The 22027-nt window shown below is 46.7% G+C and overlaps 1 protein-coding gene across 1 annotated transcript in view; it reads left to right on the top strand.

Annotated features, from left to right (window-relative positions):
* Nucleotides 1-3952: 3952 nt before the first annotated feature.
* SH3RF3 (SH3 domain containing ring finger 3) overlaps nt 3953-22027 on the top strand; it is a 387371-nt gene continuing 369296 nt past the window's right edge. Inside the window, exon 1 of the mRNA XM_077807084.1 lies at nt 3953-4477. Within this exon, the coding sequence (XP_077663210.1) occupies nt 3953-4477 (525 nt within the window). The remainder of the gene's footprint in view (nt 4478-22027) is intronic.

The following is a 22027-nucleotide window of genomic DNA, read 5'->3' as shown; positions in this document are numbered from 1 at the left end:
AAAGCAAAACACAGGAAATACAGTAATTTTTGTCTTTACTTAACTAAAAATTTGTGGGTTTACTTATGATTAATTCCCAGTCTCAGCTGCCACAACATCTGCCTTCAAACTCTAAGTGTTAAGTAATTATTTGTAAACTAATTAAGTAATGTGATTAACAAGGTTCCTAAAAAGAGGTGCATTTTACACAAGTTGAAAAAGTAGAGTCACACATTTTGAACATTTTCCACACATTCTCTGGTTAGGATATTTTAGGAATGAGCTGTTAAACAGTTGTGTTGCACCCTGCATGTAGCCTGATGGATGAAGAGATTTCTTTTTATAGGTTAAGAACATACAAACACTGGGTCAGATCAATGGTCCATCTAGCCCAGTATCCTGTCTTCTGAAAGTAGCCGGTACCAGCTTCTTCAAAGGGAATGAACAGAACAGTACAATTAATGTGTGGTCTATCCCCTGTCATCCAATCCCAGCTTCTGACAGTCAGAGGTTTAGGGACACTCAGTTAAGGTTGCATTCCTAACCATCTTAGCTAATAGCCATTGATGGATCTATCCTCTGTGAACTTATCTAATTTTTTAAAACACAATTATACTTTTGGCCTTCACAACATCTCCTGGCAATGAGTTCCATAGGCTGACTGTATGTTGTGTGAAGAAGCACTTCCTTATGGTTTTGACCTGGTGCCTGCTAATTTCATTGGCTGACCCCTGGTTCTTGTATTATGTGAAGGGGTAAATAACACTTCCTTATTTACTTTCTCCAGACCATTCATGATTTGGTAGACCTCTATCATATCCCCCCATAGTCAACTGTTTTCTAAACTGAACAGTTCCAGTCTTTTTAATTTCTGTTTATATGGGTGCAGTTCCATACCCCTAATCATTTTATTGCCCTGCGCTGTACTTTTCCCAATTCTAATATCTTTTGCCAGAAGGGGTAACCAGAACTGCACACAGAATTCAAGGGGTGGACATAACAGATTTATATAGTAGCATGATGATATTTTCTGTATTATCTATCCCTTTCCTAATGGTTCCTAGCATTCTGTTAGCTTTTTTTGCTGCTGCTGCTGCCTTTACCACACGGTTGGTAAAGGCAGCGGAGCTGCAACCAGTTTGTCCAGAGGCCAGAGCATTTAATCCACCCTGCGAGGCTGATGATTAGGTGTGTGGAAATTCAATCAGAGCCTCTTTTGTCCCTGCTGGGGGCTCTATGTGTGACTGAGCACTCAGCTTGAGGAGAAGCGGGCGTGCATCCCACTTCCAGAAGCAGGACTGTTTCCATGCATGGCTCTATTTGTTCAGTGCTGTTTGGCACTCCAGGCAGAGGAAGTTGAGAAGGGATATCTGCTGCTCTTCCCAACGGACTGGGAGGCTGGAACACAGAGCCTTGGAATCCATGAAGGTCAGCTCGTCTGTGGGGGACTGAAAAGGGAACAGATGTTCCTCACTATTGTTAGATTTTTCTGATTGTTTTCACCAGGTTGTTAGCAGTAAAGTGCAGCATAAAAACATATTACTTTTTATTGGGAGTGTATGTAACAGAAAAAGCAGTCACTAGTAGCAGTATATGATTTACTGTGTTAGGACAAAGGTCTTGCCTGCCGAGAGAGAAATTGTATCACAGGAATTATTAGTAGAGACACTAATACCTTCCTTCAAAGGTATTTAGTCACTGTTATTTAATCCTGGGGTTAGGCATGCAAATCCCAGTTTTGGCTCCAAAAAACTCTGGCCAAACTGTGTAGGTGCCTGAACTCACTTGGCACTTATATTTTTCAAGGTAGTATTTCCCTAGGGGCCTATGTTTCTGCCTTTGGGTATGTGCATTGCTGCCTCGCTCTAGTCCTCTGGACATCTATCTCCTGCCTAAGCCCCTGAGCAATTCAGAAACCGGATGAAGACAGGCATTTAGTCACTATGTCACTGATACAGTAGGCAAGCTCAGAGGCTGCCTACTTGATTGGGTCCCATTTAAAACCCAGCTAGAGAAAGAGCCCACCTTATAACTTTTAGCCCAATTGTTCGGGGACTCACCTGGGATGTGGGACACCCAGCTTTAATTCCCCTCTCTGCCTGAAGTGGGGAGAGGATTTCAACAGGGTCTCCTACCTTTCAAGAGATGCTCTAACCACTGGGCTATGGGTTATTCTGATGTAGGGCTCCCTTAGTCTCTCCTATTGAAGTTGTTGCACTCTGGCTAACTTATGAAAGAGAAGTTGAAGAAGGGGGACTGGCCCTGGAGTCTCCCACCTCCCAGGTGGGTGTTCTAACCACTGAACTACCTGAATCATTCCCATTTTCTTACTGACCCAATGACAAAAGGCAGTCATCCAGCTATCTGTCTAGCTGACAAGAGATTTCATTAGTATTAAATTGTAGTAAATATTAAGCTACACTCTCAAGGAATTTGTCCAAGAACCTCCCCTGGCCAATATCCATCTAGCACCATGCCAGTAGGTGCGGTGTCCGAGACTGTCCACTAAGGGGCAACCTACCGCAAGAAATATATTTTTCATGCGGAGTTTGAACAAACTTTTGCAAACTTCCCCAGCATCTCGGGTTGCTCCGGGGTGCGTATTTCCGTTGCTCTGACGCTGCCTTGAGCCTGGGGGTCGGATAGGAGAAAGCAATTTTCCCCCTGAATGGGGAAGAGAAGAAAGAAGAGAGGTTCTACAGCAGCAAGAAGCTTGGATTTAACTGGTCACTTTCACAGCGCAAACACATTTAGCTGCCTTTGGCTATGGGCTGAACTAAAAAGTTTCCTGAATGACTGGCTCGTGCTCGAGGACGGGAAGTGAGACGGAAGACTCTCCAGCTTGAATGAATTGCTGCTGTGCAGTTTGGACCGCATTCCCTGCAGATGAAGTGTTAGTGGCAAAGGCACATTGCTAGCTGGGCTGTCAGTCTCCAGCCTGTCTCCTTTTTTGGCAGCAGCATCCCTGGGCTGTTGGTCACTGGCTATCCTTCCTCAGAGGCAGGAAGTCAGAGCCAGTGGGCCCTGATGGTGACCACACAACTCGACAAGGTGATTAGCGCTAACCGTGATGACCAGAAAATGAAAGCCAGCAAATCTTTCTGTATTTTTCAGGCCGAGTATCTGAGCCGACTCCTGGAGAGCACTTCTGTGCTTGCGTAAAGGAAGGGAGAGGGCACGGGGGTCACCCGTTTTCTTGCGAAAGGATTCTGCAAAAAGCTGCGCGGACAGCGTGTGTAAAGTAGTCTTGTTTGGTCCCGTTAACTCTCGTCTTCCCCGGGCTGATCGGCCCCTGTGCAGCATTTTTCCGCACTGCTATTTCTGCTCTTTCGAAGAGGAGGGGGGAGACGCTGCTGAGTAAGGCGGGGGGGAGAGCGAAAGAGACCTGCTGCGATCGGGTTACAGCGAGCCATGGGGGAGCAGAGGAGGGGCCGCTTGGCGAGGAGCAGCAGCGGGTCAGATGAAGTGCTGAAGCCATCCCGGGGGGGATCTGCTTTGCCTCTTTCCGCTGTCTTCTGGGCCAGCCCCGTGGCTTCCAGCGAGGCTTGGATACGCTAAGCCGGCTCTCCGGATGCGCTATGCCCCATCCCAGCTGCTGATCGCACACAGCGGGTGGGGGAAACCCTGGGAAACAGGTGCCCTCCTCTTCCTCCAGCTCCACGCTGCCGGGGTTGCTCTCTCACCAGCATTCACCCGCGGGACGCCTGGGCTGCAAGGACATGGGGCTGACAGGGGCGGTCAGAGGGAGCCCGGCGGCCTGAACTCGGCCGTGCCCCCCGCTCTCTGACGGCCCTCTGCCCGGGGGGGCGCTGCACCCCCTGCTGCTAGAGGCGCTGATTCACACTGCTGCCCCCAGCGCTCCCCGCTGCCGCCCTGCGCGGCCGCCGCCGCCGCCCTGATGGCTCCCGCTGACAGGCCGCTCGCGGGGAGCCGGGGCCGCCATGTGCCGCGCTGGCCGCTGCTGCTGCTCTAGATGCTCCTAGGGGCGCCCTGGCTGTGCGCGCCCGAGGCAGCCGCAGCGAAGCGGGGAGCGGAGGCGCGGCGGGGAGGCGGCGAAGCGGCGGCGGCGGGGGAGGCGATGGACGAGTCGTCCCTGCTGGACTTGCTGGAGTGCTCCGTGTGCCTGGAGCGGCTGGACACCACGGCCAAGGCGCTGCCCTGCCAGCACACCTTCTGCCGCCGCTGCCTGGAGAGCATCGTCAGCTCCCGCCACGAGCTGCGCTGCCCCGAGTGCCGCATCCTGGTGGGCTGCGGGGTGGACGAGCTGCCCGCCAACATCCTGCTGGTCCGGCTGCTGGACGGCATCCGCCAGCGGCCCCGGGGCGGCGGCGGGAGCGGCGGCGGCAGCCCCCCGGCGCAGGGCAGCGCGGCAGCAGCGGCCGCCGCCGCCCCTGGCAGCGGAGGAAGCGACCCGGCGGCGTCGCACGCCTGTCATCCCGCGGCGGCCACCGGCTCCCCCAGCGCGGCCGCCGCCAGCCGGAGCGCCCTGCTGGGAAAGGTGGGTACAAGCCGCTGCCTCTGCAGCGCCTGGGGCACGGCCCCCTGCCCCCAGCCCGCTCCCTCCTCAGGGCACCCCCAGGCCTCTGCCCTGCCCCCTCCTCAGGCACCCCCAGCCCTCTGCCCTGCTCCCCCTCAGACACTCCTCACCCCCAGCCCTCTGCCCTTCCCCCTTCTCAGGCACCCCGCACCCCCAGCCCTCTGCCCTGTGCCCCCTCAGGCACCCCGCACCCCCAGCCCTCTGCCCTGCCCCCCCTCAGGCACCCCGCACCCCCAGCCCTCTGCCCTGCCCCCTCCTCAGCACCCCTCACCCCCAGCCCTCTGCCCTGCTTCCCCTCAGACACTCCTCACCCCCAGCCCTCTGCCCTTCCCCCTTCTCAGGCACCCCGCACCCCCAGCCCTCTGCCCTGCTCCCTCCTCAGGCACCCCGCACCCCCAGCCCTCTGCCCTGCTCCCTCCTCAGGCACCCCGCACCCCCAGCCCTCTGCCCTGCCCCCCCCCAGGCACCCCCAGCCCTCTGCCCTGGCCCCTCCACAGGCACCCTGCAGCCCCAGCCCTCTGCCCTGGCCCCCCCAGGCACCCCTCATCCCCAGCCCCCTGCCCTGGCCCCCCCCAGGCACCCCGCACCCCCAGCCCTCTGCCCTGCCCCCTTCTCAGGCACCCCCAGCCCTCTGCCCTGCCCCCTCCTCAGGCACCCCGCACCCCCAGCCCTCTGCCCTGCCCCCTCCTCAGGCACCCCGCACCCCCAGCCCTCTGCTCTGCCCCCCCGAGGCACCCCCAGCCCTCTGCCCTGGCTCCCCCTCAGGCACCCCTCACCCCCAGCCCCCTGCCCTGGCACCCCGCACCCCCAGCTCTCTGCCCTGCCTCCTCCTCAGGCATCCCGCACCCCCAGCCCTCTGCCCTGCTCCTCCCTCAGGCACCCCGCACCCCCAGCCCTCTGCCCTGCTCCTCCCTCAGGCACCCCGCACCCCCAGCCCTCTGCCCTGCTCCTCCCTCAGGCACCCCGCACCCCCAGCCCTCTGCCCTGCCCCCTCCACAGGCACCCCACACCCCCAGCCCTCTGCCCTGCCCGCTCCTCAGGCACCCCACACCCCAGCCCTCTGCCTTGCCCCCCCCAGGCACCCCTCACCCCCAGCCCTCTGCCCTGCCCTCCCCCAGGCACCCCGCACCCCCAGCCCTCTGCCCTGCTCCCTCCTCGGAGTTCAACTCCCCACGTACCCAGTCATCTGCCCTTCCTGTTCCTCGTGGACTCACTCGTCTCCCCAGTGTCCCTGCACCCTTACCCCACTTCCCCACACCTCTCGCTCTGTTCACTCATTCCCTTCTGTTTCCTTATGCACCTGTTTCCCTACACACTCACCCTCTGTTGGACACCTCTTCTTCTAGCAGTGATCGTGCAGATACAAACTTCATGTCAGACATTCCCTTGCTGCTCACATACATGCTTCCGATCCTTGCAATTCCCTGTCCCCTGTATCTACACACATCCCTTACCCTCAGTCCCCCTGCACACAGCTTCTTCCCATTCCTCTTTCTCTCCCTGTAGAGGAGGAAAGAATCTGTTTAATTATTCCTCATCTCAGGCCATTTGGGAGATCATTGCTGTTTCATTTATGTTGTTTATTGTTGCTTTTTTTTCAAACTAAGGGAGGCTTTGACGTTAGTATTCAGAGTAGATTTGAGAATCTCAAACTGAAGTTCTCAGTGGGGGAAGGACAAACTGTCAGTAGAGAGATTGGAAAATATTACTTTGGCTGTGCTGTTGCCACGGTCTTGGCAGTGTGTTTTAGGGGATGGTTGTTGCTTGCATGGATGTTTATATTCCAACATGGGAAAGTATGTTGTATTTCCCTCTGTACTGATATTAGTTTATATAGATTGCAGAGCTTGTTTTCTGTGGCAATTGGTCTTGTTCATTGACTTAAGACTTAAAAACTAGCCTTTTCTCTGTCACCTTGCCTCATCATTTTAATGACTGGTGTCTGAGAATAGTTTTTGAGACAAGAAAACATAATGGTTGCTAAATGTGAAAGATGTAATCAAAGATTAAAAGGGCCACACACATTCTAAAATCTTTAAAATACATACTGCATTATGATTTCATTTTTTAAAATGTAATGTATTTCAGTAGGATATCCCATGTTAAACTTGTCAGTTTGGTTTGTCTCTATAATTAGATTTCCAGGTGCATGTGGTGTTCTAAACTTAGTCAGACTCCAGCCCAATCTATACACATTTTAAAACAGTGACATGACTTGTAATCATTGCTGTAGCAACTCACTATTTAATTGTGCTGAAAGTGTTACACAGCACACCATCGCACTGTTGTACAAACTAAAATTTCACACAGTGACTTGTTTCTACTGATCTATATACTTTACACTGAAATGCAAATACAATATTTATATTCCAATCTATTTATTTTATAATTATATGGTAAAAATGAGAAAGTAAGCAATTTTTCAGTAATACTGTGCTGTGACTCTTCCATATTTTTATGTCTGATTTTGTAAGCAAGTAGACTTTAAGCGAGGTGAAACTTGGGAGTACACAAAACAAATCAGACTCCTGAAAGTAGTCTGGAAAGGTTGAGAGCCACTGCTATAGGGCATAACTTGAGAACAGCCCTGAAGCTGCTCTGCATTACTCCAGAAACCAGCATGGCTCCCAGACTGAAGGGCTGCAGTGGGGGTTTAGCCACTGCTTCCCCCCACCCCTTCCCCAATCACAGCCCAGGAGGCTGTGGCCTCAAGAAAAGCCCCTGGTGGCTGCACGTGGCCACAGTGGCTGCATTTGAGAAACGCTGCAGTGGGTATTTCAATGTGATATTCTTTGGGACCCATGCTAAGGTTTTGAAGTTGTGCCTTCAGGAAATGATGGGAAATTCCATGAATTGTTTTCTATAAATGCAAATTTGGAACCTTACTGTGAAGTATGTTTGGGAATGCTTTGGGGATGATAGGTCCTTTTACTCAACTGTGTCCACATGCTATATGATATTCAGGTATTTAATAATGATTTCACAATTTAAAGAACCCAATTTTCTTTAAAAGGCAACTGTCCTTTATTTTTGTAGATACTTTTAATAAAATTTCAAACTTAGGCTTGATAGTTCATGATGTCAGAGTAACTCTTTTGAGATCAGATGTTAAAGATTATATAGTTTAAAATGAAGTTTATAGTCATTCGATCATTTTAAAATATGAAAATTCCCATGATCATCTGAATGTGTGTTTGAATTGGAAATATTTTATACTTTTGGACTTCTATTCTGCAAAGGGATTCACGTGGGACTGGGAGGATCCTTATGCCTGCATGGATGCTGTTGCACAATCAGGCTCTGAATAAACATGCAATGAAAAAGACAGTTTCTGTTCTAAAGAACCCACAGTCTAAATGAAGACAAGACGTTGCAGATCTGTGTTTGTAACACACAGTGAATTGTGTGGTAGGGAGGGGAAGACGATGAGGGTCTCTGGGTAACTGTTATAGGAATACCTGAGTATATAGGTTGTGTGCACGATTGGAAGGGACTGAGTGTTAATTATTAATATTAATGAATAACTTTCTAACAAGTCACCTCCCTAGCAATTAATGTGATACACTGTACAGCAAGGAATCTTTCAGCGTTCAGGCACACTGTTGCATTCTAATGCTGATCACCTTGCCTGATCAACCCTTTTTGGGGGGGCATTTTACACACTGTTATGGTGCTTCCTTGAAACTTTTTATGCAAGTGAATTTGGTAGAAAGTAATATTGCTCCTAACACTTAGTCACATTCTAGCTTTTATGATGAACGACTACAGTTTTCCCTTCTTTCCACTAATGAATGTCTGAGCAGAGTGTTTCCATGAAACTGTTAGTTTAGCCTTTTGAATGACCTTTCAGTTTTATCTATGAAATCAATGCAGTGTTCCTGATTCTTACAAAGTTCATTACAGTGAAAGAAAGTCTGAACTAATCTCCTTTTAAAAAAAGCAGCAGGGGAGAATAATCCTCCTTAAAGCTGCTGATACAGCTGATTGCCAAGCTTTCCTGAAAACAAAATACAGCATCTCTATCTGTGTTAAACAATAGATGGTACAAAACTGCTTAGAATTAGGCTTTCTGTGATCTGACTGTGAAGAGCAGATATCATTTGGTCTTCTGTTATAGCCTTTAGAGAGACAAGGTGGGTGAGGTAATACCTTTTATTGGACCGACTTCTGTTGGTGAGGGAGACAAGGTTTTGAGTTTACACAGAGCTCTTCCTCAAGTCTGAGTGTGTCACAGATAAATACAAGGTGAAATGGATTGTTCAGCATAAGTAGTTAACACATATTTCAAGGGACCATTCAAAGTGAAGTGGCTTGTTAACACCTCTCCAGTCATAGAGAAGAAAAGATGGGGGAAAAAGCTGGGGGTAGGAGGAAAGTTAGTGGGTTGTAGATTGTTGTAATAAGCCATAAATCCAGGGTCTCTGTTCAGTCAGTGATTTTTAGTATCTAGCAAAGTTCTGTATTTAAGCTCCCAGGTTCATAAATTTGTTAGTCTCTAAGGTGCCACAAGTACTCCTTTTCTTTTTGAGATGTCAGAGTGATCACTTTGTGAAAAATGGTCACCCACATGTGGCATGGTGTTTTTGTCTTTTATCATTTTTCCTGTGTGAGTTATTCAAGAGCACAGTGATTGTCCAGTTTTATCCACAGTAGTTGTTACTGGGTTATCACAACATGTGATGTACTTCATCCAATGCACTAAATGTCCCAGTAACAACTGTGTGGGTGAAATGAGACAATCAGTATGCTCCTGAATGAACTCACATAGAGCTCTGTGTAAGCGCGAAAGCTTGTCTCACTCACCAACAGAAGTTGGTCCAATGAAAGATGTTACTTCACCCACCTTCTCTCTCTAATATCCTGGGACCAACATGGCTATAATAACATTGCATACAACAGTTACAGCCTTTGACAACTTGGCTGTCTTGGAGGATATTTTGAAATGGTTTCTAATTTCAGCTGTTGCTCTAGATTTGTCACTTTCTGATATCAAATGGAAATCACACTATTTTTCACAGTTTAATAGCTTCATATCTTGGGAAGTGCTGTCATAGAAATGAGGTATTATCAATATAGTTTTTAGTTAGGGAAGAACACTATTTGCAGGTGAAGAATAATGACACAGAGCCCAAGGTCAGTTATGTCAAACTTCACTCTTGTTTAGAAGACGTTCAGATTGATATGTTAGAAATGTACGCTTGATGTGTATTCTCTCAGAATTTTAATTAACCTTAAAATAAAGAAAAAAAACCCGGCTAAGGCTTTGATAGAGAAGTCTATGCTTTAATATATACATGTTTAATTTCCCACAAGTGTAATGTTGTAGAAGTGGTATTTTTCAGCTTCAGAGTGGGTGTTGTAAAGTGTGTAACATTTTGGCAGAACTTTGGGTTCTGTGCGTTGCTTTAGTCTCTCTTTAGCAAGTATTCTTTTGCAACCTTACAAATATTTAGTAACATTTTATTAAGAGTGCTGAATTATAATTCAACAGGGAGTTGTTATGAAATGTTGTTATGAATATGTGGATATTCTTTTCTTTATTCTACGGATAAGTTGAACTCTGGAAATATTTCAGTTACCCAAGAATATATGGTTTGGATCTGCTTTATAAACATTAAGATTCTGAAATGTTTTTACCTGAACTAGATACTTCAGATTCTGTTCACATGAAACTGTGTGCGACCTTGGACTAGTCTGTGCCTCAATTTCAGTGTATAAAAAGGTGACAGTATAGATCCCCAATTTTTAAAGCGTTTTGATATAATCAGATTAAGATGCTATGTAAACGCAAAGTAGTATTATACAGAGGTTTGGAAGCTGAAAGCACACTGAAAGAATAAGAGGAAGTTCAGAAACTGTTAGAGTGCCTAGGGGATAAAATAGGAGGCTAAGAATGGTTTGTAATGGTAGCAGCATTAGATACAAGGTTATAATATATTAGCTCTTCTGTTTCCATTACCATATAGAACTGTGTTGGGAATTCAGGATCTATCAAGAGTAAATGGCTCCTTACATCCCTAAGATAAATTTTTTCCCATTGTTTTAAACAATTCATAAAGTGTGTAGTTTAGGATTTTTCTGGTCATACTAAGATAACACACTTGAGACTGTGGAACTCTCGTAGGAACTAAGGACCATTACAAACCTTGTCACCTTCTGCTCCAAGTCAAGGCACACTTATATATACACCCCGTTCACCCCACCTTCCAAAATAAAACACAGCACACACTATTCTCCCTCTGAGGAGAGGATGAGAGAGAAGACAAACCACAGGTGACAGATGTTTGTCACATTGCTTAATACACTACTAGAAGGTGCTCAGATAATATGGGGATGAGAGTGGTATAAGAATAGCATCTCAGCTGGTAGGAGTTAAGCAACTCATGTATAGTATTTTCCTTATTTTTCATTGAATGCTTCGTCCATATATCAGATTCGGGGAGGAGGGGTATTTCACCTTTTCAGGTGCAGACGTCCACAATTTACAAGCCCCTGCACCTATGGGGAAACTCGCTGCTCACAGCTTTTCTGGAATTCCTTCCAGTAGAGGGAACAGCTTTAATTTGTGGCCAGGACTTCATAGTAGCTTTAATGGTTGAAACTTCCTAGGAGTGAAGCAGCACATTTCCTAGGAGCCCAGTGTCAGGTCAGATCATCTATGTACTTTCTAGGCCCCTGGGCCAGCCCCCTTGTGGCGGTGGTGACCGGCAGGAAGGGCCAGCTCCATCCCCAGGCCAGCTGTGGCCCTAGCTGCAGTGCCGCTCCGCCTCCAGGCCAACTTCAGCCTCAGCGGCGCTCCGCCTCCAGGCCAGCTTTGCCCTCATTCCCTCTCCACCCCAGCCCAGCTCCGCCTCTCGCTCCAGCTCCTTCCCCATTCCTAGTTCTGCCCCCAGCTCCACATTCATCCCAAGCTCCTCTTCTGAGGAAGCCTTGGCCATGCAGAATTGGAGGGGGTGCGTGGACAGATTCTGTTACTGGTAAGTGGAGGGTGTGACAGGAAAAGTTTGGGCACCACTGTTCTAGGCTGCAGCTGGCAAACTTGGGTCCACTGTGGAGTGGAGGTTGTAGGCATTTTGCACTGCTGTGCTTCCCATCTAGGTGGACTTTTCACTACTAGGGGCCCACAGCCTGGGTTCTGCAGGAGGAAGTGAATTAAGCCAAGCATTTACATGTCTGAATCTGGAAAGATCATGTTTATGTAGCCTAATACTTTTAGGAGCAAAAGAGAGAAAAAAAGCACATATGTTGCCTTAATATTGAAGAAAACCTTGAGTCCAGCTTTTTAGGTATCTAATTCATGAAGAGGGTAGCATCACACTTCGTAACAATATCTGATCAGCTGATACACTTTATTTTTCTGCCTCTGATTCAGATTTTTTTTCTTGTAGTGCTATAGTTTTGCTGGAAACTGCCCTGAATTTAAACAAAAATGTAATCTAAATCTCTCAACTTGAACCTTTTTGTCTTTCTTGATTGTATCTGAAAGACATGTTTCTGCACAGGAAGGTTAAAAAGTGTCTTAAAGCATTTAAAAAAAAAACAGCAAAAAGCTCTGGGATTTTCATTTATTTTTCTATGTTCCAACCCCATTAAAGAAAGCTGAAGTATCAGAAGTGCGCGTGTGTTAGAGGAGATGGGAAATGCTATGGAGATGCATCAGATGAATTTATAATATACTAAATTGTTATATATATATATATATATATATATATATAAAGAAAAGGAGTTTTTCTTTTTGTGAATACAGACTAACACGGCTGCTACTCTGAAACCTGTTATTATGCAAGGCACTGAATTTAGCCGTATGGAGTGGAAACCTATCAACTTCATTTTAAATTTGTTAGTCTCTAAGGTGCCACAAGTACTCCTTTTCTTTTTGCGAATACAGACTAACATGGCTGCTACTCTGAAATATATAAGAATGTCACTGTTTTCAGTTGTCAACTTTAAGCCCATTATGTCTTGCAAAAATCAAATAGTTTGTTCTGTTTTACCAAACTTTCAGATATTGCTATTATCTTTTGGTAACTAGCTAGAGAAATGTTTGATGAACTATTGAATATTTGAGTTTTTCATTGGTGGAGTTAGTTCACTTCAGATTGGAATCACTAACAATGGCCTGAGTCAAAGTGAACATAGAATAAAAAGATGACTCTGGAAGGGACTTTGTGCAATGACTGTAGTGGATTCAGAACTATTATATTCATCTGTAAATCAGTGACAACAAATCTAACAGATACCGTAAGTGATGCCTTTGGAAACCAGAGTCACTGACATGTTTGAGCATACTGTACAAATAAAGTATTTCAAGTATGATGAACAATACCAATATTAAAGAGAGGACTACTCTTTGCTGTGGGTAAAGTGTGACAGATGTGGTGGGTGACATGATATTGTATGACTGACTTCTGAATGATGTATTAGAAGAGAGCCTAAATACTGTACACTTAACCAATGCACAGCATTCTTTCTCAATGATTCAGGGTTGTATATATCACTAAACATAACAATATTTAGTTAACTGTTGTTCAGTAAGTAGCCACTCAAAGATAAAAGACATAAGCTAGGAAGTATGTTAAACCCTGTGTTCTACCCAAATTCTAACTCTGGTAATTCTTCCCTTTCTGTCCTAAACTGTTGTGTAGTTTTGCTGTTTTCTGTTTTGGGAGGCAGCGTGGTCTGGTTCTTAAAGCTTGGAACGGGGACTTAGGAGATCTGGGTTTATTCACAGTTCTGCCACTGACCCTGAGGAAGTTGCTTGAACTTCAGGTTCCCCTTCTGTAAAGTAAGGATAATAATGCTTACCCACCTCAGCTATCCCTCTGAAACCTGTACAGTGATTTGAGATCTTCAGATGAAAGGTGCTGCATAAGTGTAAAGTTAAGGAGTACTTGTGGCACCTTAGAGACTAACGAATTTATTTGAGCATGAGCTTTCGTGAGCTACAGCTCACTTCATCAGATGCATACCGTGGAAACTGCAGCAGACTCTATATATACACAGAGAATATGAAACAATACCTCCTCCCACCCCACTGTCCTGCTGGTAATAGCTTATCTAAAAGCCATTTCCAGCACAAATCCAGGTTTTCTCACCCTCCACCCCCCCACACAAATTCACTCTCCTGCTGGTGATAGCCCATCCAAAGTGACAACTCTTTACACAATGTGCATGATAATGAAGTTAGGCCATTTCCTGCACAAATCCAGGTTCTCTCACTCCCTCACCCCCCTCCAAAAACCCACCCCCATACACACACAAACTCACTCTCCTGCTGGTAATAGCTCATCCAAACTGGCCACTCTCCAAGTTTAAATCCAAGTTAAACCAGAACATCGGGGGGGGGGGTAGGAAAAAACAAGAGGAAATAGGCTACCTTGCATAATGACTTAGCCACTCCCAGTCTCTATTTAAGCCTAAATTAATAGTATCCAATTTGCAAATGAATTCCAATTCAGCAGTTTCTCGCTGGAGTCTGGATTTGAAGTTTTTTTAAGATAGCGACCTTCATGTCTGTGATTGCGTGACCAGAGAGATTGAAGTGTTCTCCGACTGGTTTATGAATGTTATAATTCTTGACATCTGATTTGTGTCCATTTATTCTTTTACGTAGAGACTGTCCAGTTTGACCAATGTACATGGCAGAGGGGCATTGCTGGCACATGATGGCATAAATCACATTGGTGGATGTGCAGGTGAACGAGCCTCTGATAGTGTGGCTGATGTTATTAGGCCCTGTGATGGTGTCCCCTGAATAGATATGTGGGCACAATTGGCAACGGGCTTTGTTGCAAGGATAAGTTCCTGGGTTAGTGGTTCTGTTGTGTGGTATGTGGTTGTTGGTGAGTATTTGCTTCAGGTTGCGGGGCTGTCTGTAGGCAAGGACTGGCCTGTCTCCCAAGATTTGTGAGAGTGTTGGGTCATCCTTTAGGATAGGTTGTAGATCCTTAATAATGCGTTGGAGGGGTTTTAGTTGGGGGCTGAAGGTGACGGCTAGTGGCGTTCTGTTATTTTCTTTGTTAGGCCTGTCCTGTAGTAGGTAACTTCTGGGAACTCTTCTGGCTCTATCAATCTGTTTCTTTACTTCCGCAGGTGGGTATTGTAGTTGTAAGAAAGCTTGACAGAGATCTTGTAGGTGTTTGTCTCTGTCTGAGGGGTTGGAGCAAATGCGGTTGTATCGCAGAGCTTGGCTGTAGACGATGGATCGTGTGGTGTGGTCAGGGTGAAAGCTGGAGGCATGCAGGTAGGAATAGCGGTCAGTAGGTTTCCGGTATAGGGTGGTGTTTATGTGACCATTGTTTATTAGCACTGTAGTGTCCAGGAAGTGTATCTCTTGTGTGGACTGGACCAGGCTGAGGTTGGTGGTGGGATGGAAATTGTTGAAATCATGGTGGAATTCCTCAAGGGCTTCTTTTCCATGGGTCCAGATGATGAAGATGTCATCAATATAGCGCAAGTAGAGTAGGGGCTTTAGGGGACGAGAGCTGAGGAAGCGTTGTTCTAAATCAGCCATAAAAATGTTGGCATACTGTGGGGCCATGCGGGTACCCATAGCAGTGCCGCTGATCTGAAGGTATACATTGTCCCCAAATGTGAAATAGTTATGGGTAAGGACAAAGTCACAAAGTTCAGCCACCAGGTTAGCCGTGACATTATCGGGGATAGTGTTCCTGACGGCTTGTAGTCCATCTTTGTGTGGAATGTTGGTGTAGAGGGCTTCTACATCCATAGTGGCCAGGATGGTGTTATCAGGAAGATCACCGATGGATTGAAGTTTCCTCAGGAAGTCAGTGGTGTCTCGAAGGTAGCTGGGAGTGCTGGTAGCGTAGGGCCTGAGGAGGGAGTCTACATAGCCAGACAATCCTGCTGTCAGGGTGCCAATGCCTGAGATGATGGGGCGCCCAGGAGTTCCAGGTTTATGGATCTTGGGTAGTAGATAGAATATCCCAGGTCGGGGTTCCAGGGGTGTGTCTGTGCGGATTTGATCCTGTGCTTTTTCAGGAAGTTTCTTGAGCAAATGCTGTAGTTGCTTGTGGTAACTCTCAGTGGGATCAGAGGGTAATGGCTTGTAGAAACTCGTGTTGGAGAGCTGCCGAGCAGCCTCTTGTTCATATTCCGACCTATTCATGATGACAACAGCACCTCCTTTGTCAGCCTTTTTGATTATGATGTCAGAGTTGTTTCTGAGGCTGTGGATGGCATTGCGTTCCGCATGGCTGAGATTATGGGGCAAGTGATGCTGCTTTTCCACAATTTCAGCCCGTGCACGTCGGCGGAAGCACTCTATGTAGAAGTCCAGTCTGCTGTTTCGACCTTCAGGAGGAGTCCACCTAGAATCCTTCTTTCTGTAGTGTTGGTAGGGAGACCTCTGTGGATTAGTATGTTGTTCAGAGGTATTTTGGAAATATTCCTTGAGTCGGAGACGTCGAAAATAGGATTCTAGGTCACCACAGAACTGTATCATGTTCATGGGGGTGGAGGGGCAGAAGGAGAGGCCCCGAGATAGAACAGCTGCTTCTGCTGGGCTGAGAGTATAGTTGGATAGGTTAACAATATTGCTAGGTGGGTTGAGGGAACCATTGCTGTGGCCCCTTGTAGCATGTAGTAGTTTAGAAAGTTTAGTGTCCTTTTTCTTTTGTAGAGAAGCAAAGTGTGCGTTGTAAATGGCTTGTCTAGTTTTAGTAAAATCCAGCCACGAGGAAGTTTGTGTGGAAGGTTGGTTTTTTATGAGAGTATCCATTTTTGAGAGCTCATTCTTAATCTGTCCCTGTTTGCTGTAGAGGATGTTGATCAGGTGATTCCGCAGTTTCTTTGAGAGCGTGTGGCACAAGCTGTCAGCATAGTCTGTGTGGTATGTAGATTGTAATGGATTTTTTACCTTCAGTCCTTTTGGTACGATGTCCATCTGTTTGCATTTGGAAAGGAAGATGATGTCTGTCTGTATCTGTGCAAGTTTTTTCATGCAGTTGATAGATTTCCACTCCATACGGCTAAATGCAGTGCCTTGCATAATGACAGGTTTCAGAGTAACAGCCGTGTTAGTCTGTATTCGCAGAAAGAAAAGGAGTACTTGTGGCACCTTAGAGACTAACGAATTTATTTGAGCATGAGCTTTCGTGAGCTACAGCTCACTTCATCAGATGCATACCGTGGAAACTGCAGCAGACTCTATATATACACAGAGAATATGAAACAATACCTCCTCCCACCCCACTGTCCTGCTGGTAATAGCTTATCTAAAAGCCATTTCCAGCACAAATCCAGGTTTTCTCACCCTCCACCCCCCCACACAAATTCACTCTCCTGCTGGTGATAGCCCATCCAAAGTGACAACTCTTTACACAATGTGCATGATAATGAAGTTAGGCCATTTCCTGCACAAATCCAGGTTCTCTCACTCCCTCACCCCCCTCCAAAAACCCACCCCCATACACACACAAACTCACTCTCCTGCTGGTAATAGCTCATCCAAACTGGCCACTCTCCAAGTTTAAATCCAAGTTAAACCAGAACATCGGGGGGGGGGGTAGGAAAAAACAAGAGGAAATAGGCTACCTTGCATAATGACTTAGCCACTCCCAGTCTCTATTTAAGCCTAAATTAATAGTATCCAATTTGCAAATGAATTCCAATTCAGCAGTTTCTCGCTGGAGTCTGGATTTGAAGTTTTTTTGTTTTAAGATAGCGACCTTCATGTCTGTGATTGCGTGACCAGAGAGATTGAAGTGTTCTCCGACTGGTTTATGAATGTTATAATTCTTGACATCTGATTTGTGTCCATTTATTCTTTTACGTAGAGACTGTCCAGTTTGACCAATGTACATGGCAGAGGGGCATTGCTGGCACATGATGGCATAAATCACATTGGTGGATGTGCAGGTGAACGAGCCTCTGATAGTGTGGCTGATGTTATTAGGCCCTGTGATGGTGTCCCCTGAATAGATATGTGGGCACAATTGGCAACGGGCTTTGTTGCAAGGATAAGTTCCTGGGTTAGTGGTTCTGTTGTGTGGTATGTGGTTGTTGGTGAGTATTTGCTTCAGGTTGCGGGGCTGTCTGTAGGCAAGGACTGGCCTGTCTCCCAAGATTTGTGAGAGTGTTGGGTCATCCTTTAGGATAGGTTGTAGATCCTTAATAATGCGTTGGAGGGGTTTTAGTTGGGGGCTGAAGGTGACGGCTAGTGGCGTTCTGTTATTTTCTTTGTTAGGCCTGTCCTGTAGTAGGTAACTTCTGGGAACTCTTCTGGCTCTATCAATCTGTTTCTTTACTTCCGCAGGTGGGTATTGTAGTTGTAAGAAAGCTTGACAGAGATCTTGTAGGTGTTTGTCTCTGTCTGAGGGGTTGGAGCAAATGCGGTTGTATCGCAGAGCTTGGCTGTAGACGATGGATCGTGTGGTGTGGTCAGGGTGAAAGCTGGAGGCATGCAGGTAGGAATAGCGGTCAGTAGGTTTCCGGTATAGGGTGGTGTTTATGTGACCATTGTTTATTAGCACTGTAGTGTCCAGGAAGTGTATCTCTTGTGTGGACTGGACCAGGCTGAGGTTGGTGGTGGGATGGAAATTGTTGAAATCATGGTGGAATTCCTCAAGGGCTTCTTTTCCATGGGTCCAGATGATGAAGATGTCATCAATATAGCGCAAGTAGAGTAGGGGCTTTAGGGGACGAGAGCTGAGGAAGCGTTGTTCTAAATCAGCCATAAAAATGTTGGCATACTGTGGGGCCATGCGGGTACCCATAGCAGTGCCGCTGATCTGAAGGTATACATTGTCCCCAAATGTGAAATAGTTATGGGTAAGGACAAAGTCACAAAGTTCAGCCACCAGGTTAGCCGTGACATTATCGGGGATAGTGTTCCTGACGGCTTGTAGTCCATCTTTGTGTGGAATGTTGGTGTAGAGGGCTTCTACATCCATAGTGGCCAGGATGGTGTTATCAGGAAGATCACCGATGGATTGAAGTTTCCTCAGGAAGTCAGTGGTGTCTCGAAGGTAGCTGGGAGTGCTGGTAGCGTAGGGCCTGAGGAGGGAGTCTACATAGCCAGACAATCCTGCTGTCAGGGTGCCAATGCCTGAGATGATGGGGCGCCCAGGAGTTCCAGGTTTATGGATCTTGGGTAGTAGATAGAATATCCCAGGTCGGGGTTCCAGGGGTGTGTCTGTGCGGATTTGATCCTGTGCTTTTTCAGGAAGTTTCTTGAGCAAATGCTGTAGTTGCTTGTGGTAACTCTCAGTGGGATCAGAGGGTAATGGCTTGTAGAAACTCGTGTTGGAGAGCTGCCGAGCAGCCTCTTGTTCATATTCCGACCTATTCATGATGACAACAGCACCTCCTTTGTCAGCCTTTTTGATTATGATGTCAGAGTTGTTTCTGAGGCTGTGGATGGCATTGCGTTCCGCATGGCTGAGATTATGGGGCAAGTGATGCTGCTTTTCCACAATTTCAGCCCGTGCACGTCGGCGGAAGCACTCTATGTAGAAGTCCAGTCTGCTGTTTCGACCTTCAGGAGGAGTCCACCTAGAATCCTTCTTTCTGTAGTGTTGGTAGGGAGACCTCTGTGGATTAGTATGTTGTTCAGAGGTATTTTGGAAATATTCCTTGAGTCGGAGACGTCGAAAATAGGATTCTAGGTCACCACAGAACTGTATCATGTTCATGGGGGTGGAGGGGCAGAAGGAGAGGCCCCGAGATAGAACAGCTGCTTCTGCTGGGCTGAGAGTATAGTTGGATAGGTTAACAATATTGCTAGGTGGGTTGAGGGAACCATTGCTGTGGCCCCTTGTAGCATGTAGTAGTTTAGTGTAGCCCTCTACACCAACATTCCACACAAAGATGGACTACAAGCCGTCAGGAACACTATCCCCGATAATGTCACGGCTAACCTGGTGGCTGAACTTTGTGACTTTGTCCTTACCCATAACTATTTCACATTTGGGGACAATGTATACCTTCAGATCAGCGGCACTGCTATGGGTACCCGCATGGCCCCACAGTATGCCAACATTTTTATGGCTGATTTAGAACAACGCTTCCTCAGCTCTCGTCCCCTAAAGCCCCTACTCTACTTGCGCTATATTGATGACATCTTCATCATCTGGACCCATGGAAAAGAAGCCCTTGAGGAATTCCACCATGATTTCAACAATTTCCATCCCACCACCAACCTCAGCCTGGTCCAGTCCACACAAGAGATACACTTCCTGGACACTACAGTGCTAATAAACAATGGTCACATAAACACCACCCTATACCGGAAACCTACTGACCGCTATTCCTACCTGCATGCCTCCAGCTTTCACCCTGACCACACCACACGATCCATCGTCTACAGCCAAGCTCTGCGATACAACCGCATTTGCTCCAACCCCTCAGACAGAGACAAACACCTACAAGATCTCTGTCAAGCTTTCTTACAACTACAATACCCACCTGCGGAAGTAAAGAAACAGATTGATAGAGCCAGAAGAGTTCCCAGAAGTTACCTACTACAGGACAGGCCTAACAAAGAAAATAACAGAACGCCACTAGCCGTCACCTTCAGCCCCCAACTAAAACCCCTCCAACGCATTATTAAGGATCTACAACCTATCCTAAAGGATGACCCAACACTCTCACAAATCTTGGGAGACAGGCCAGTCCTTGCCTACAGACAGCCCCGCAACCTGAAGCAAATACTCACCAACAACCACATACCACACAACAGAACCACTAACCCAGGAACTTATCCTTGCAACAAAGCCCGTTGCCAATTGTGCCCACATATCTATTCAGGGGACACCATCACAGGGCCTAATAACATCAGCCACACTATCAGAGGCTCGTTCACCTGCACATCCACCAATGTGATTTATGCCATCATGTGCCAGCAATGCCCCTCTGCCATGTACATTGGTCAAACTGGACAGTCTCTACGTAAAAGAATAAATGGACACAAATCAGATGTCAAGAATTATAACATTCATAAACCAGTCGGAGAACACTTCAATCTCTCTGGTCACGCAATCACAGACATGAAGGTCGCTATCTTAAAACAAAAAAACTTCAAATCCAGACTCCAGCGAGAAACTGCTGAATTGGAATTCATTTGCAAATTGGATACTATTAATTTAGGCTTAAATAGAGACTGGGAGTGGCTAAGTCATTATGCAAGGTAGCCTATTTCCTCTTGTTTTTTCCTACCCCCCCCCCCGATGTTCTGGTTTAACTTGGATTTAAACTTGGAGAGTGGCCAGTTTGGATGAGCTATTACCAGCAGGAGAGTGAGTTTGTGTGTGTATGGGGGTGGGTTTTTGGAGGGGGGTGAGGGAGTGAGAGAACCTGGATTTGTGCAGGAAATGGCCTAACTTCATTATCATGCACATTGTGTAAAGAGTTGTCACTTTGGATGGGCTATCACCAGCAGGAGAGTGAATTTGTGTGGGGGGGTGGAGGGTGAGAAAACCTGGATTTGTGCTGGAAATGGCTTTTAGATAAGCTATTACCAGCAGGACAGTGGGGTGGGAGGAGGTATTGTTTCATATTCTCTGTGTATATATAGAGTCTGCTGCAGTTTCCACGGTATGCATCTGATGAAGTGAGCTGTAGCTCACGAAAGCTCATGCTCAAATAAATTCGTTAGTCTCTAAGGTGCCACAAGTACTCCTTTTCTTTCTGCGAATACAGACTAACACGGCTGTTACTCTGAAACCTGTCATTATGCAAGGCACTGCATTTAGCCGTATGGAGTGGAAATCTATCAACTGCATGAAAAAACTTGCACAGATACAGACAGACATCATCTTCCTTTCCAAATGCAAACAGATGGACATCGTACCAAAAGGACTGAAGGTAAAAAATCCATTACAATCTACATACCACACAGACTATGCTGACAGCTTGTGCCACACGCTCTCAAAGAAACTGCGGAATCACCTGATCAACATCCTCTACAGCAAACAGGGACAGATTAAGAATGAGCTCTCAAAAATGGATACTCTCATAAAAAACCAACCTTCCACACAAACTTCCTCGTGGCTGGATTTTACTAAAACTAGACAAGCCATTTACAACGCACACTTTGCTTCTCTACAAAAGAAAAAGGACACTAAACTTTCTAAACTACTACATGCTACAAGGGGCCACAGCAATGGTTCCCTCAACCCACCTAGCAATATTGTTAACCTATCCAACTATACTCTCAGCCCAGCAGAAGCAGCTGTTCTATCTCGGGGCCTCTCCTTCTGCCCCTCCACCCCCATGAACATGATACAGTTCTGTGGTGACCTAGAATCCTATTTTCGACGTCTCCGACTCAAGGAATATTTCCAAAATACCTCTGAACAACATACTAATCCACAGAGGTCTCCCTACCAACACTACAGAAAGAAGGATTCTAGGTGGACTCCTCCTGAAGGTCGAAACAGCAGACTGGACTTCTACATAGAGTGCTTCCGCCGACGTGCACGGGCTGAAATTGTGGAAAAGCAGCATCACTTGCCCCATAATCTCAGCCATGCGGAACGCAATGCCATCCAC

The sequence above is a fragment of the Eretmochelys imbricata genome, chromosome 1, assembly GCF_965152235.1.
Source record: "Eretmochelys imbricata isolate rEreImb1 chromosome 1, rEreImb1.hap1, whole genome shotgun sequence".
In the NCBI taxonomy this organism is placed as follows: domain Eukaryota; kingdom Metazoa; phylum Chordata; order Testudines; family Cheloniidae; genus Eretmochelys; species Eretmochelys imbricata.
The sequence above is the reverse complement of the archived record's forward strand: the minus strand, read 5'-3'. Positions and strand labels throughout refer to the sequence as shown.